The sequence below is a fragment of the Callorhinchus milii genome, unplaced genomic scaffold, assembly GCF_018977255.1.
Source record: "Callorhinchus milii isolate IMCB2004 unplaced genomic scaffold, IMCB_Cmil_1.0 Scaffold3, whole genome shotgun sequence".
Classification (NCBI taxonomy): Eukaryota; Metazoa; Chordata; class Chondrichthyes; order Chimaeriformes; family Callorhinchidae; genus Callorhinchus; species Callorhinchus milii.
The window spans coordinates 31,417,590-31,435,584 of record NW_024704744.1 but is presented as its reverse complement, the minus strand read 5'-3'; the positions used below and the strand labels follow the sequence as shown (position 1 = coordinate 31,435,584).

The window sequence follows — 17,995 nt, the reverse complement described above, 5'->3', positions numbered from 1 at the left end:
GCGGAGGCGGTGGATTGGGGAGTGAGGAGCTCGGAGAGGTGCCAGGGAGTGAATGGATTTGAACACAAGAGTGAGGATCTTAAAGTTGACAGCTTTGTAAGTGGGCTGCCATTCTACAGCTTTGTAAGTGGGCTGTATGACCAGGACTCCCATATTATGTTGCTGAAGATTTTTTTAGTATTAGGGAAGTATTTTCAGCTCTGAAAACAGTCAATAGGGGAACTGGGAAATGGAAAGGAAGAGCATGACCGTCTCCCACCCCCCACGTTAATAATTCAACATGGAAATTGAAATTGGTAGTAGACACTACCTATATCTCCATATTTCCTGCAAAGCATTTTAGGATGTCTTCCCAATGTGAAAGGCACTATAGCAAATGTAAGGATTAGTGTTATGACTATATTATTCGTTATAATGCAAATATACTCTATATATTTCAAAGGCTATTTTTTCAAAGGCTAAAAGTTAAGTAGTATGAATAAAAAGTACAAGTACATTGTTTACATAGCACTCAATAAATCAAACAGTTTATCAGAAGTCAAACTGTTTTCCCTTGTACAGATTCATTTCCTTATCAGGTAGAGCAGTGATACAGGCACTGGGGCACCAGCATGGTAGTTGGGAATGTAGCGTTCACTTCCCCTGTGCCACTCTTGTTCCCAATCTCAATTGGGTTGCTATTGGAGAGGTGCTGAGAAGAGGAATGTTCTAAATGAGCCAGTGACTCACAGCTTATTTAGTCAAAACAAAAAAGAACATGGAACAGATGTATTTTATCTAACAGGATCACGTTGAGGCATCCTCTGATTAACATCAGCGTATGAATGCCATCAACAGAGATCGAATGGGCCCGTTGGATAACAAATGCAACTATTTCACACCAGTGCTGAGAAAGTGGAAACAATTCACTGTGTTGCATGACACCCTCACATCCACTGTGAGCTGAGATTTCTCTTTGTGCTTGTGTAATACAGAGCTAAACCTTTTATTTATTATTATTAATAATAATTATTGCATTTGATACAGTGCTTTTCATATCTCCCAAAGTGCTTCACATGATTTACTGTAAAATGTAGTGACTGTGTCTTTCCTGAGAGGGTCATGCTCTTCATCCTGTTGATAAGAGGTTACTAATTAATATTAAGCTAGGCGTACAGCATCATATCCTTGATATCAATACTTTCACGATTATTCCATCAGAAATAAGACTGCGGCCTACTGAATATTATATAAAGAAATGTCTAGAAACTGTACAGTGTTCATAAAATTATAAGCAGTACAAATGTTGAGGATTCACAGGTGCCTGCTTGAAAATTAATATTCATCCGTTTTATTTAAGTTATTTATCTTTCAAGTCAAGTGAAAGCTGTTCAGTATTCTATTAGTAATATTGAGTTCAAATAAATAATAGTCGCTGCCAAGCTATATATTAGACTTTTACTATGAGTTAATGTTGACTATAAGGTATATTGTTTATGGCACTCTTCAATAAAAAAAACAGAATAAAACATTGTATCAACTGGGAACTGCCACTCACTTTATTGTTAAGAGGATGAAGGCGCTGCTCATCTCAGCACTTCCACAAACAGGTTAGAAAGTCACAGGTCTGAATCTCTGCTAAATTAGCTCTTACAGCCTGGGTCACAACAATTGATCTCAGTGGTCCCAGGCTTGGAAAGCTTTTTTGCTCCTCTTGGAAGCTATGTGTCAGTGGATGTCAAGTGAGGACAGAATCCAGTTTGAATGTGATGCATCCGCATCAAATACTCTCCCAACAATCTCTACCAAAGCTCACACATGATTCATAGCCATTTAACACAATAGCGGGCTCAATGTCCGTAAAGCCTTAACCATGTTGAATGCTAAAAAAAAAGGTTTCACTGACTTTAGGGGAAGAGGAAGAGATCAGAAAATTTAGAGAACAAATTTTGATGGAAAATTGTTTTCTCCAAAGTTCCTTTATATTAATATACAACAACAACAACAACAACAAAATTTGTTTCAGACCCAAGCTGGGAGTCAGGGTCGGGAAGGATGCAGTGCAGGGAGAAGCAGGGAGATCGAAAGCATGGTCGAAGAGGAGGGTCTTGAGATGGGTCTTGAAGGTGGCAAGAAAGGGTGCGAGGCAGAGGGACTGCGGGATGGAGTTCCAGAGGATGGGGGCAGAGTGGCAGAAGGCCTGCCCACCAATAGTGGGGCAAGTAAGGTGGGGGATGTGAAGCAGGCCGGAGTCCACTGAGCGGAGGGAGCAAGCAGAATGGTAGAGGGTTAAGAGGTTGCAGAGATAGAACGGGGCAAGACCATGGAGGGCATTGAAGATGAGGACCAGGATCTTGAACTGTATCCTCTGTGTGATGGGAAGACAGTGCAGTAGGGTGAGGATGGGGGTGATAAGGTCACGGAGCTGGTGCGGGAGAGGATGCGGGCTGAAGAGTTCTGGATGATCTGTAGCCTATATTGAGGGATGAATTGGGGAGGCTGATAAGCAATGAGTTTGCATAGTCAAAGCTTGATGTAACGAAAGCATATATGAGGGTTTTGGCGGCCTGTGGTGTGAGACAGTGGCGGACCAAGGCAATGTTGTTGAGGTGGGGGAAGGCAGAGCGGGTCATGACGCGGATGTGGGGTAGAAAGGATAGTTGAGCATCAAACAAGATGCCAAGGTTCCAGACTGGCTTAGCAAGGTGGAGTGTGCAAACATGGATGGTGATACTGTCAGCGCCTGAGGTGAGGAGGTGCTGATGGAAGCCAATCAGTAGAGCCTCGGTCTTGTTGACGTTCAACTGAAGAAAGTTAGCTCTCATCCAGGACTTGATGTCTGACAGACATTCTGTCAGGACAGCAGTGGTCCTGGAGTCAAGGCTGGAGGCAGTTGGGTGTCATCTGCATACATGTGGTAGTTGACCCCATGTCGGCGGATGCTGTCACCAAGAGGGAGCATGTAGATATTGAAGAGGAGGGGACCAAGGAACACCGCACGAGACGGTGTGGGGGCGAGAAGAGAAACCGTTTGTGGAGATGAAGTGGAGGCAGTGTGAGAGGTACGATCTGAACCAGTCAAGGACAGAGCCGTGAAGGTTGAGGTGAGAGGAAAGGCAGTGGATGAAGATTCAGTGATCGACGGGGTCAAAGGCAGCAAAGAGGTCAAGGAGGACGAGGAGGCAGAGGGAGCCCTGGTCGCAGATGGACAGAATGTCATTTGTCACGTTGACCAGGCTGGTTCTGTGCTGGCAGCATGGAAACCCGATTGGAGGGGTTCATGAAGGGAGTGGTGGGAGAGGATGGAGCGAAGCTGGGAAGCAACAACTCGTTCCAACACCTTGGAGAAGAAAGAAAGATTGGAGATGGGATGGTAATTTGGTAGTAGAGATGGGTCCAGAGAGAGTTTTTTTAAGGATAGGTGTCATGATGGCGTTTTTTAATGGAGTGGGGACAGTACCGGTGGACAGGAAGAGGTTTATGATGTCTGTGAGTAGAAGGGCAAAGAGGTGGAGCTGGGAGGTAAGGAGAGGGCTAGGGATGGGGTCGAGGGATCAGGTGGTCGGTTTCATGCGGGTTATGGTGGTGATAAGAGAGGATGGAGAGACAGTTCGAAGGTGTGCAGGGAGGAATGGGTAGGGACTGGGGTAGGAGGGGGAGATGGGGAGGTGGTAGCTGAACGGATTCCCTCAACTTTGGATTCGAGGAAGTCCAGCATCGCCTCGCAGTTGGCATTTGAGGTGAGGATGGGCAAGGGTGAGAGGGTGGGCGGAGGAGCTGTTTTGTGATGGAGTGGAGGAGCCTGGGGATGTCCTTGGCCTCCAAGGTTGTCTTCGAGTAGAACGACGATTTAGCGGAGGCGAGGGCGGAGCGGTAGGATTTGATAAGGTCCAGCCAGATCCAGATCTAATGGACCATTAAGTTTGATTTAAGCCAGGTATGCTCAGCAGCAAGCATCTGTGCTTTAAGGGAGCAGAGGTGGCTGGTGTACCAAGGTGACTTACATGAATAGGAGATGGTTCAGGAAGAGAGGGGAGCAAGGGAATAAAGAGTGGAGGAGAGGGAGCTGTGGAGAAAAGTGACCGAGGAGCATAGGTCATTGCGGGAGGAAGCCCAGAGGGGAAGGAGTTCAGATAACGCCAAGACAGCTGAGAGGAGGGGGGGGAGATTTTTTTCCAGCGGTGATAGGAAATGGAGGTGGGTTGGGTGGTGGTGGGGCGAACGATTGAGGAGTTCAGGGAGATAAAGTGATGGTCTGAGAACACTTTGTTGATGATGGTGAGGTCCAAGATAGCGAGGCCCCGAGTGATCATCAGGTCGAGGGGGTGACCACGGATGTGGGTGGCAGAGTGGATGTTGAGGGAAAGATTGAGGGAGGAGATGGGAGGAAAAGTCAGCAGAGTTAGAGCAGGAGAGATGAAGTGAAGGTTGAAGTCACCTAGGATGAGGGGACGTTCGGAGCAGAGGGAGAGGGAAGATAGGCGGGTGGAGATGTCGGGGATGAAGGTGGGGAAGGGCTTTGGGGGGGCGATAGATGAGGAGAGTTTTGAGAGAAAGGTTGGAGGCAAGATAAAGGATAAAGACATTTAATCTGTCATATAGTATAACACATTTCCCCCTCACCATCGTACTGTAATACATTGCACACAATGGAGAGTATATTGGGGCTTCCACATTTCAGAACAAGTGAAAAAAATTATAAATACACAGGGTTAGAGAAATCATTTCACTCCAGAGTTTCCTCAATGTGTGATCCACTCATCTACCTTGAAGAAAACTAGGATTTCTTTAGAATAAATATTTTCTTCATTTATTTATTTGTGCTTTTCTCCCCCAAAAAATATGTAGACGTAAGTTCCTTAATAATCTGCAAATATTGTACAATGAGGCTTCACTGAATTCTGCAGAGTTGACTTAAAGTGTTTTATTGCTCGCCTTAATTCTTTATCATACTAATCAATTTTAGGACTGTACTATGATGGTCTGATGATCGACTAGTGATTAGAAGGATTTTTTTTTAATCAGGGCAATTTGACCGATCAAGCCTTTTCACTCCACAGTTTTTGCATCACCATTTTGCAGTGCTTTTCTTCATATCCCCTTTCTTGCCCCTTGATCCCCTACAGCAAGGTTTCTATACACCTTCCCTAACTATCATGGTACATAAACAGAGTAATTATCAGCCATTTAATACTCTGAACACATACTGACTCAGCTTTTTTGAAGATGTCAATTGATTTAACTTTTAACAGAATTAACTACTTACTCAGAGAGTCTGATCCACTTATCTACCAATAGGTGGGGAAAAAAATCTTACTTCATTATATCTCTAGCTTTATGAATTTTGCATTTATCTCTTCTAGTTCTATGTCTACAGATCAAGATAAAAAGCCTGCTTACATCAACCTTATCTTCAACTTTCATTATTCTAAATACCTGTATCATGTCTCCCCTCAGTTTTCCTTCTTCCGACAAAACACATTAAATAGCTGCTTATATCAACCTTATCTCTAGCTTTCATTATTCTAAGTAAATGTATCTTGTCTCCCCTCAGTCATTTCTCCAGTGAAAACAAATTCAGAAACTCAGTGTTTTTTCTTTATATATAACCCTTAAGACTTCTTCCAGACTCTTGGCTCAACCCTCACCAATGTATGTGTTTTCTTCTCTGAGGTGTGCTAACTAGGATTGCACCCCACATACCAGATCTGGCTTCCCCAGTAATTCTTGTTCTGACTTGCATTCCATTGCTCTCCAAATGTTTTCCAGTATTTGATTTTCTTTCTTGACATCAGCTTCACTTTGACAAGATACTTTTAAAGTATCATCAATGATCACCAAAAATCGTTATCCTCCAGAGAACCAGTCTCACGTATATCACAGTGACTCACAAGATCTCAGCTCCAGCACCAGATAGCTTCAGACCTGAAATTTAATGACTGTTGTGACACACATGGAGTTCCTTTCTGTTCGCAAATTGGCTTTCGTATTCTTCTACAAAATACAGTTACAACACTTTACAGTGTATCCTGTGAAGTGCTTTGAGCTGTCTTTATGACGTGAAAAGTGCTCTATCAAATTGAAGAATTAGTTTATTTTCCTAACAGGAAATCCACTTTGCGTCCTGAGGCACTTTGTCCCAATGTTGTGGAAACATTTATGGTGCCTTTGTCCCGATGATCACTTTTTATCCTCTAAATCTGATGTATATACAGTGCAGCTCTATTATAATGTGTTTTGTTCATAGCACTGGTTTGTTTACAATGGTAATGAGGTATGGACCTAAATACATTGTACATGCAGGCTGTTGACAGATTTGCTTGCTCTTTGCCAGCCAACTCCTGCGTTAAAAAAGGCTGCCTTCTGGGTTATTAGGCCACCACTGATTAATTTCCTTCATCTATGCATGGGCAGAGGCCTGATGCCTTGGCAGATGGCCATCTTGACTTCATGCATACAAACCATAGACAAATTCTGGTTTATCAGGTTGCCACCAATATCAGTTCCTGCATTGCACATAGGCAGCACACAGAAAGTGACAGCAGCAGTGATCTGATAATTTAAAGTTAGCCATTTATTTTCGTTTGGAAGCCAGCTGCTGTAGAAGAACTGATATCTCAGTGAAACGCAACTATTGCAGCCTTATTTTTTGGTGTTTTGTGATTTTACAAATGACCAATTTTATTTTGGGGGTATTGGCCAGGACACCAGGAGAAAAACTCCTTTCTCTTTTTGAGTAGTGCCATGGGATCTTTAATGTTTACCACCAGGCAGACCAGATCTCAGTTTAATGTTTCATCTGAAGGAAAGCACCTCGAACAATACACATACCCAGCACTGCATTGAAGTGTCAACTTAGATGATGTGAGTTCAAATCCCAACGTGGGCCTTGAACCTACAATGTTCTGATTTAAATTGACAAAAATTTAACAGCAAATAATGCCTTGGGATGTTTAAAATCCACTTGAACAGAGAGATGGTGTCTCAGTTCAAAGGTTCAACTGCATCAGTTCTAAAATCATTCCAATTGTTATTTATGCTATTAACTCTCTTTTGAATGTGTGTCTTATAATGCTCTCAAGGATCATCTGCACACTGGACCTTTTTGATTGTTGGTATCTGATTTTTTTATCCTCCAGCCCTCCGGAATTACTCCAGTATATATGGAGCTCCTAAAAATGTCTACCAGAGCATCACTAATTTCCTTCTTCAATTTCTTAAGGTTTCTAGGATGAATCCCATCTGGTCCGGGTATCTTGTAGACATTTAATCTGTCAAATTTATGCATAACATATGTTTTACTATCTTCCACACATGTTACAGATTCCTTAGGCACATTAACTGTATTTGATATTTGTTTGTAGTCTTCCTTTTGGAATGACTGAAGTAAAAATCCATTCAGTATATCTGGCAGATCTTGGTTATATATAACACTTCTATCCAATTTACTTTTTAGTGGACCTACCTGTTCCTTATCTCAGCTTTACTGGTTATATATTTGAAATAATTTTAAGTTATTCTTGCTGTCATCTGCAATTTGTCTCCCTTTTGTCACTTATTTTCCAATCTTTTGTTCAGTTAACCTCAACTACCCTTCATATGAATCTCAAAGCCCATCTCTCGTTTTTTCTTTATATGTTGGGAAAGGTTTTTACTTGTTTCTACTAGTCCATGCCAATGTTTATTCTGAACATGAATGTTCATGCCTCCTAATCCTTTCTCCAATGTAAAATTCCTTCTCAACTCCTGATCTAACTTCTGTGTCCAGCTCTTTCCGTTTCTCTTTTTCTAAAATGACTACACTTTATCCACTCTTTGAAATACAATCTCTGGTTCTCCAATTCTGTTACCTTTAGAAATGGCTTCCCATAATTGTTTTTGACATTAGCCTCAATAATAGTCAAAAATCTAATTGTACAATGATCACAAATCCTCAGGATTCTGAACTGCTATTTGTCCACCCGGACCAATAATACAGCAGCTCTACCTCCTTGGTAGGTCCTTATGAAATACTTTACCTTTTGCTACCAAGGTCACAGATTACCTTCTGCTCACAGTCATATTTCTATGATGGCAATACCACATCAACTTGCATTTATATAGCGCTCTTCACATTCGGACAGGTCAATAATAACATTCTCTTTAGTTATCATAATAACCCAACCAGTTGATATAGAACCTTATCATTTTGTCAAAACGTTTCAAAGCACTTCACAGGATTTTATAGTAAAATGATTGTACTTGTAGACGAATGCAACAGCCAATTTGCAACGGTGCCACAAACAGCCATAAAGTGAATGACCAACTTTATTTGGGAGAATGTTGGCCAGGACACTGAGAGAAGCTCGATCTCTTTTTGAAGAATGCCATGGGATCTTTAAAGTCCACGGGAACAGGCAGATGTGTCCTCAGTTTAATTTAAAGGACAGAACTTCCGACAATGCAACATTTCTCCCAGCACCATTTTATCTGCCTAGGATGTTGTGTTCAAGTCCCGATGGGGAGCTCAAACCCATAGCCTTCTGACTTAGAGGCTACAGCGCTACTAACTAAGCCAGGTCGATGCCTGATACTCTAATGGGAGAACAATAAGTTACGTTTCTGTAAGGATGAAATCTAATGTTAGAATTCTCCAATAGCCTGAAGAGCTTTCTTATCTCAATCTCTCTTGTAATCTTGTCAGTCAATACGTTTTCCACAGCCTATAGAAAGAGTAAGCTTGATGGACCAAGTTGTTTTTTCTCATTACACTTTCTTATGTTTTAAAATGATGACTGAAATGTTACATGATCTAGCCCGAATCAATAATCTACTAACTTCTCCAGCAACTTCACTGTTGTGACTTCATTTCAGTATCTGAGCATATCTAGGTGATTCAGCCATGCTATAAGTATAAGACTCGGATATTTTATAATTCTCTTTTGTTGCTTTCGGTGTTAAACACAAGCAAAGCATGATTCTGTATGTAATATTGTCAACAGTTGCGTTCATTTGCCAAGTTGTTATTTTTTCCCTCTGTGTATTTGTCGGCAAATGCACAACCAATTTACACACAGCTATGGCCCGTAGGAACTTTACAGTGAATGTAGATTGCACTGTAGGCAGCTTCTGCAAATTGGCGTAACATTCTTCCGGATCCCTTAATTCAGGAATCTCTTTTGAAATCACAGTGTCTGAATACTGCTGAATACCACTCTGAATGTAAAAGATGTATCATCTGTAGATCATTAACTTGCTGCCGTGACCATGCAGTGCAGTTAGCAAAGCAGGGTCTTTACTGAGGTGATCAGTGCTATTTGAGTTGCCGGCAACCTTAGCAGTTTCATTTTTGCTTCTAAATTCTTATGAATTCAAATGAATATAAAACCATAAAATAATCCAAATGTTCTTCCATTAAAATCGTTCACATGTGTGGGTTTAACTTCATCAAAACTACTGTATAACTTTCATCTTGCAATAGGTAGAGGGATGATTAACTGTATCAAGATAACAAATGCCCCATGAGTGGGACCAGAAGTAAGCGGCTGCAGGGCTGGGCTGACAGCCATCTATTCATAATAGTAAAGACCTGGTAGCTGTCTAGACACTTAAATGAAAGGAGTTTGATCCAGTGCATACTGAGCACTGCAGTAAAGACTGGTACTCTGATTGTGGTGCAGCGATAACAGTAGTGATGCGAGTGCGCTACCTGGTGGAGGGCTCGGATACTGGGTATTTGTTCATGAGTAAGAAACCAAAAACCTGAACACTCCATATCTGAATGAGATGTTATCAGAACCGCCTCTAGCACAATCCTGTTTTTAATTATGTGCACACGTGGATCATTCATCCAAACTGACCAAAAATGTAAATATAATCCATGTCTCCTAAACAGGTTGCATGTACGACTTTCTGTTTGATTTATTTTTGCAATGTTCTGGAATTACTCTTCGCAGAACATTTGACCAAGATCAAAATAACTGGTCTTAAATTACAAATATTAGAGTGATTTTCTAGGGCAAATTTGTTCTGAGCTGCATAGTGAATGTCTAAAATAATATTGCTTATACCTGTATTGGTTTTCAGGTTGAAATTCTGTATTTTATAATAATAATAATAATCCTTGTATTTGATATAGCAACAGCAACAAATTGCATTTATATAGCACCTTTCCCGGCTGGAGGACATCCCAAGACACTGATATACCTTGGTCAAGCATGTGGTCAAGACTTTTCAAAGCACTTCACAGGATATATTGTAAAGTGGATTGACTTTTTGCACAATGCATAAAAATGCACAAACATGAATTGATACATGAGTCCTTAACGTACCATGCTTTTTAAATTCGGTTTTGTAGATCCATATGTGTGTTATTTGCTTTCACAATGGCAATGCCAATAATATTCAAATTAACTACATGAGGCTTCAGGCAGGAAGAAGACTCATTGCAAAGTTGCTTGTGGCCAAAGTACTGAAGACCATGACCAAGTTTTTTGGCACAGGCAACGAACGTGCTAAAACTAGTGCCCCTCCAAACTTAAGCAGCAGTTGCCACACGCATGAATGCATGGCGAGAAGTGCAGAGCAAGGGAAAGGCATGCTGACATGATGGAATGAACTGAATCACAGGGGTAAGGAGAGAGTGGGCCAAATTAAATAAAGTCATGGACAAGATGGTTGAAAGGAGCACAGCCTTTGTTCTCCTTAGCTCCAAAGATCGTTTCTGAACATTCAAAGGAAGTACCAGGGTTTATAATAATAAAAACAACTTTGCATTCGGGATAGATGTCGGGAGGGTGTCTCAAATCGTTTCACAGGATTTACTCTAAAATGTATTGAGTGTATTTTATAGCAAACACCTTTGAGGTACTCAAGTCAGAAAAAACACATTATTCCTCCGTTTCCAACTCTTATTTAACTGAGGAAATAGCACCATATGATAGGGTACCACAAGAAACCCTTGTACCCATATTACATAACAATGTGTAGCTTCATATTCCAGTGCTTCCTGCTCCATAAATAAGCGGAAAGAACAGGGAATAGAAATGAAGTTATCTTGCTACAGTAAAGGAAATAGAATCAACTGGCCACTTTCTATGCTATGATTTCTGATAGTACGATCTCAAGTGGAGACAATCTACAGTCAAGCACTGTCTTGAGAATCTCTTGCAACCTTTTGGCAGTGTGTTTCTAGAAACACATCGTCAAATCAAAACTCAGTCAGCCCGGCAGAGATGAAATGAGGTGACAGGAGAGCTCAATGGGAGGAAAAGTAGCAGGAGAGGATCAGAAGAGGCAAGAGATACTGGAGGCGATTGTAGTACATTCAGGATTTTGGCATGGATATTGAGTTCAAAGTAACCGCAAGAGCAAGCTCTCTGAGAACAACACAAAACATTATTCCAAAATTGTATTCCAGCAGTTTGTTCCGAATACTCAAGATAACATCACTTGATCTGATAAGAATCTGTTGCTTGTCAGCAAAAGCCGGGTTAAAGCAAGGTTACCTTATTACATCTCCACCCCACAACTTCAACTTCAAACATTGTCTCTCCAGCTTAACACAATATATGTGTTCCTAATAATCCCTTTTAAAAAAATAATAATTTGGTCACTCAATCCACAACTGTTTGTGTTGCAAGTATTATTTATTGTGTGCAATTGGCTGACGCATTTCACCCACAAATTCAATTCACTTCCCAGTATATTCTGTCAAATGCAAGGATTATTATTATTTTTATTATAACATAGATACATACAGATGTTAAATAATATTATAATAATAATCCTTTTATTTGATATAGTGCATGATTATGTCTTAGAGGTGCCTCAAAGTGCTTTAGAGAATATACTATAATGTGAATTGATTGTATATTTTGTGGACGAAATGCGGCAGCCAATTGCACACAGCAGAGTCCAAAGAACAGTTGTGGATTGAAGTGTCCAATTTTTTTTAAATGTTAAGAGATTATTACCCCTGGAAAAGCGATCTGCCAATCGACTAACAACCGGGTTCCTACTTACTGCTAGGTAAACAGAGGTGTCTGGAGTAAGGAAACTTGCTCAACATTTCACCCTGCCGGGAATTGAACCCAGGTCTCTCTCTTGCAGGGTGAGTGCTCCAACAACTGAGCTACAGGACTCCACAATATAGGAATATGAACAGGAGAATGAGATCAGATTAAGTGTGGGTGGAGAGAAACAGCAGAGAAACATCTGATAGGACAAGTGGCCTGTTTCTGTTTTGTGCCATTCTATAATTCAAACAAAATTGAAAATAATTATTGTAGTGAATTCAGAGAGACATTTGACATCATAAATTTCTATATATAATTAGAGCAAGTATTTATTAGTATTGTGGTCCAGATCATGATCCTTTTTGTTTAGGTAAAGGTATCAAGGGATGTGGGAAAAGGCAGGTAAATTGAGTTGAGGTACAGCCATGATCTAATAGAATGGGGGAACTTGCTTGAGGGGCTGAATGGTGTACTCCTGTTTCTATGTTCCTATATTTCTTTTTCCTATTGAGTTGTTAAACCTAGATCCTAGATGACACCATTAGATGGAAAAGCAGGATGTTTTTCAAGGTTATCCTAGTTAATGTCTCCAGCAGTACCCCAATGCACATTCTAGAGTCCCCAAGCCTTGGCTCTTTCCAACCTACACCTAATACTTTCTGGAATTAGCTAAGCAGGATGCACCCCTCCAGGGAGAGAGTGCGCATTCCATTCAAACAATCCATCTCTGGAATTGTCATGTGTAGGTGGGATGCATGGATATCTCAGCTTGGTTTGGATACTCAAGAGACACCTGATTGACCTACTTCATGTATTACAGAGTAAAAAAATGCTTGTAACAGTAAAAGAAGACACAAAAGATCCACATTCCAGCGTGATGGAGCAGTGATACACTGGTAGAAGTTAAACAAAAGACTCCAGGACAAGCCTCTAAAATGACCATAAAATCATAAGCCTGTTGAAAGAAATCACTTCCCATCTTTTTAAAATGAGTAAAAAAATGGACGTAGTTATTTATGGCTGAACCCCTGATCCAAGTTACAGTTTGAGTGCTAGTTGTGCCTTCCCAGCCTCTTATATTGGAAAATTAATTTCTGGAGTCTTCAACTGACTCAGTGGATAAATCCTCCACATGATGTGGAACTGAACCACACTGATCAGACATATCTCAGATTCAATCCCTAGTCTGTGGTGAGATAGCTGATCTCAGCAGTTGGACATTTCAGTTGACCCTGGGCTAAGGAGGAGAAAACCTCACTTGGGTTCCCCACTTCCTGATTCCCTGGAAAGTGAATGCATGTGATGCCAAGTGATGACAGAATGAAACTTGGTTGTGAAGACCCCGCAATGGAATCTGACCTTACCATCATAGATGAATAACTGTCACAATGACGTACTGCATTTTTATCACTTCTTGTATCAAAACATCTCAAAAGCACTTTACAAGTAATTATTGCCAAGTGTAATGACTAATAACCAGACTTTTAGACATTTTTGGGTGATGGACTTCTGGTCACCTAATCCCACCAGTACCCCACCTTTCTTAGTTCTCCCATCCTAAGCTCAGGCACCCCGTCCTCTCTTTGAAGCACTTTGAGATGTCTCTCCCCACCAGGTAGCAGAACTCTTCAAGTAATGCTTTGGAAATTCAGACCAGAGAATGAGCTAAAATCCCAGCATAAAACAAAACTGCTAATATGAGTGGAGGAACAAAATTGGGTGAGAAGAGAATCTAAATCTCAATCAAGCAATCAGAAAGAACTTTAATACAAGCAATAGAATATTATTACTTGTGCTGATAATATTTTATTCTGCTGTGTCTTAACCCAAGAGCAAACTCTCTTCACTCATCACTTGATTTAGATGGGTATTTTCAAAAAGCTCGGTGCAGAGCCACAGATTCTGTAAGTAAATTTTGTGTCTTGCGTTTTGGAAATGGCTTAGAAGCGTTACAGGAGTTCAAAGCTATTCTCCGACGACTGCAATAGGATTCCTGGTTGGGTTGAGCAGTCTGAATGGAAACCGAAAAAAAACAAGGAAGCACACATTCCCCAGTTGATAAGATTGCTCCGGAGGACAAAGACATATCGGCTATGGACCAAAACCCTCCCCTCTTTATCTGTGTTGCTCTAAATAGTTTGCAACATACAAAAAGTCAGAAGTGCAATGATCTCTGGGTTCTTTTTATCATCAATGACTTAGAAATGTACAAATGCACTCGAGGGCCTCAAGATGGTCTTTTATTGTGTTTGACATCCTCCTCCCTCCTTGTAGTGCAGCTGTGAAATGTAATATCATCATTACGAGAAAACGTCGAACAGTAACTGCATGTCTGTGTCTGAGCTCTATGCTTTACTGATTAATGATCGAGGTATTTGGGTTCTTTCGTCCACGAGATGTGGGTCATGTATGATCCTTCTTTTTAAAAGACTTCCTTTCAAAACAACTTGTCAGTTGTTCATTGGAGTTATTTTGCACTGCATGATTTGACGTGTGTTTGCAAACAGTATTTTACAATTATAAATAGCAAGTAATGCATTTTTAATAGTCTTTCATTGATGGAGGAGAAGGATTTAAAATAAACTTCTCACTACCTACCAATTACTTTGCATACATGAGGAAGAAGGGACTTGAGAGGTATGTAGGAAGGAGGCTAGTGAGGGGCAATTATGATAGGTTATTTGGAGTATAAACACCAGCACCAACCAGTTGGCCTGAATGGCCTGTTTTGGTGCTATAAATCTATGTAATTCTATGTAATAACAGACATAGATGACACAGGAGCTTGTGAACATTACAGCACAATCAGAGGATACCTGGCCAGGGGCAGTCAATAGTAGGGCAACCTCCACGGTCACCAACATGCTGGTGTGTGTGTGGGGTGGGGGCAAGTTTGGTCAACACTTCAGGAAATGTTCATGCTCCTGTGCAGGGTATCCTGAATTGCGACTCATCACTGCCAATGAAAATGGAATATGCAGCATTCATCTGAACCAATACTCTAGTTCTATCTCTGAAATTGATATAAAATTGCCACAGACTAAAAACTGGGACCTTAGATATGTGGTTTGACTAGTTGAAGATGCAAGGTTTCACACCTTGTAGAAATGTCCCCAGATGATGAAATGGGTTAATTAGAGCCTGTGATAAGAATGATCGTTTGTGGAAGGAATAAGGAGGGTGGGCCAAAATGCCTTGTTCGCAACATCACAAGGTTTGAATCTCAACCATCAAAAATATCTACACTACTGTTCTTCCATTACTGGATCAAGCTGTTTTGTAGCTTATTTCAATATCTTGGTCTCAACCATTCTCCTGGTAACTAGTTCCAGTTGTAGATTGTCCTCTGTAAAGAGAAAAGCTTCCTGGTGGCTGTCCTAAAATGGTCTTTTACAAGGGTGAACCTGTAACTTCTTGTCCTACTGCCTCAGCATATCTGAAAGTATTGTCCTGGATTACATTGCTATATCGCATAATAGCATCTGGTTCCACGTTCTCTCGTGCTTTCAACTTTTAAATTGGGCTGTAAATTGGTACATAATCTGCACCCTTTCATTTCAGGAAGTAAGGACAAAGAGAAGAGAAAAAAGAAATCAAACAAAGAGGGCAATAAAGAAGACTCACAAGACAAGCAAACAAAAGAGAGCAGTCGGGGCAAGGAACATAGAGGCAACAGGGAAGCACGAGAAAAGAAAGAAAAACCTGAAAACAAGAAGCGAAAGAGGCAGAATAAGAAACAGATACCCACAACAGTGAGCACGGTTCACTAAAGGCCTCACTTGGTTGCTGAGATTTCTGATGCTGCTATGTATTAACAAGCTAACCTATAGAGGTGCACTGTATAATGGATCCAGTGCTGGATTCCTACTTCTAAATCTTACTCCTGACCTTCATGGACACTGCTATTCATTTCAAGGACTTCAGCTGAAGCCGAAAATGTAGATGTACCTAAGTTTATATGACATTATGCATAATTAACCCTTGCCCTACTGAATAAATGGGAACTCCGTATGGTTAGCACAACAAATATCGTGACTAGCCCTTTAAGGGTTAAAAAAAGAGCCAATTATGAGAAAAGGTATTCCAGTTAAGCGAAGTCTTTAGCTTCTGCGCAGGAGATTCCTCATCAAATATAATATGCATTTGTGCATGTTCTGGTTTCTATATAAAATGACAACAGGATTTTTTTTCTTTAATTATTAACAGACTGCTGCCTTGTAATATAGTGGAATGTAATAAATGTCATTTGAAACCTGGAGGACCAATTGTTACCTTTCTTTAAAGTGTCATTTTTAAGTTTCTGTTTATGGACCTCTGTAAGAAACAGTGCGCACACTAAAAACTAGTGTGATTTTTGTCAACAGATGCCACTAAACTCCTTAAAAGCACCTGTATTTCAAATAAAAAATATATTTCCTGTGCTAATTTCTCACGAGTATGTGTTTGTGATATATTGTAATATCTTCCTTAACATTATAGTACATGATTCAAGAATTATTGTTACATTATAATTATTTAGCTTTTTGCATTAATTCCAGAAATCATTTGAAAGAGTGGAATGAAACCAAAACCCATACCAAGGTCCTTAAGGTTTGTTGCAAAGACTACAGTGAAAACAGTTAGTATATGTCTACTTGCCAGTGAAATGTATGGCTCAGATTCTTCACTTTCAGTTTGTTATTTTATTAAAAATAACAGTAAAGCATCAGTTTTTAATTCTGGAAAAGCTATGTTGCAAATTGAGGACAAATAATCATAGGGAGCAGAGTTCAGTGGTACAAGTAACTTCTCTTCTGAAACAGATCAGATTGCACGTTTCTCCAGTTTAGTTAATTTCAGTTACACAGATTTCACGTATTTTGATAGATGTACTGGAGAGGAGAGGAGAGACGATGTTGCAGTCTACATCATTTCCATGTGCGGCATATCCCATGCATTTAGACATAAAGACACGTTCCGATCAAAATCTCTTGAGAATCAAACATAGTCTGTCATTTTGGAAATTCGACAAGTTAGCAAGACTGTTTATTTTGGAGAAAAAGTAACAGTAGGAAGTCAAGAATTTATCAGTGACATTGTCAAAAACTTTGAAAATTAAGACCGTTGAATAGAAATTTAAGAAAACATTGAAGGAAAAAACAGTTTTGAAATTGCTCCTGAAGTAAACCCTTTAGTACTGAGGAGACCCTTCACCAAAAAGTGAGTTAGTTTTAACCTTTTTCTTGCTTGTGGGCTTTTGTTTTACTAGTCATGAAGAAGGAATTTATATTTTTACTGCGCTTTATCATGGTGAAAAGTCTCAAAACAGTTCACAAGTAATTACTGTAAAATGCACTTTAGGCATCTTTTGTAGGCAAACCAACAGTTATTTTGCACATCACAAGGGCCCAGAAACAGCCATGTGAATAGATACCAGTTAATCTGAAAGATTGTGGGCCAGGATGCTGGGAGAAACTTTCTTTTTCAAACAACTTTGTAGGATCTTTACTGACCACGGGAAAGCAGGGAGACGGAACATCAGTTTTAACATTTCTTCATTTGAAGACAGCACACTCTGCTGCACTGGTGTGCCAGCCCAGACAATTACCTCAGATCCTGAAATTATGTTTGAACTTACTTGTGCCTCAAAGCTAAGGATGATACTAACTCAGTTAGACAAACTAGTATTTGGTCAAGAATGCACACTTATATGAGGCTCTCTATATGTTTGTATTGTAGAGGCACTTTTGCACTATCTGTAGATTTTCAGATAGAATCAATCCCTGGAAAAGCTAGGAACAGCATGTCCCGGAAGGCTTGTGTCTCATCTGGGATGGGGTAGGAGGGGGAAGGATTTCAAATGAAACAGATGCTTGCTGCAGAGAAGACTTCTACAGTTTTTTCCTTCAGAAATATTGCAATAGATTTTAAAATCTGAAGACCATTCTCTTCGACCATGCCTATGGTCACCTCCTCCCTTCCCCTGGCTGGGTGTCAGGATAAGCCACTCTTAAGCGCTCCGAGATATTGCCCCACATGAA

The 17,995-nt window shown here is 40.4% G+C and overlaps 1 protein-coding gene across 1 annotated transcript in view; it reads left to right on the top strand.

Annotated features, from left to right (window-relative positions):
- rspo3 (R-spondin 3) overlaps positions 1 to 16,396 on the top strand; it is a 48,000-nt gene extending 31,604 nt beyond the window's left edge. The window contains exon 5 of the mRNA XM_007899262.2: positions 15,537 to 16,396. Coding sequence (XP_007897453.2) covers positions 15,537 to 15,745 — 209 coding nt within the window. The 3' untranslated portion in view covers positions 15,746 to 16,396. The remainder of the gene's footprint in view (positions 1 to 15,536) is intronic.
- Positions 16,397 to 17,995: the final 1,599 nt, after the last annotated feature.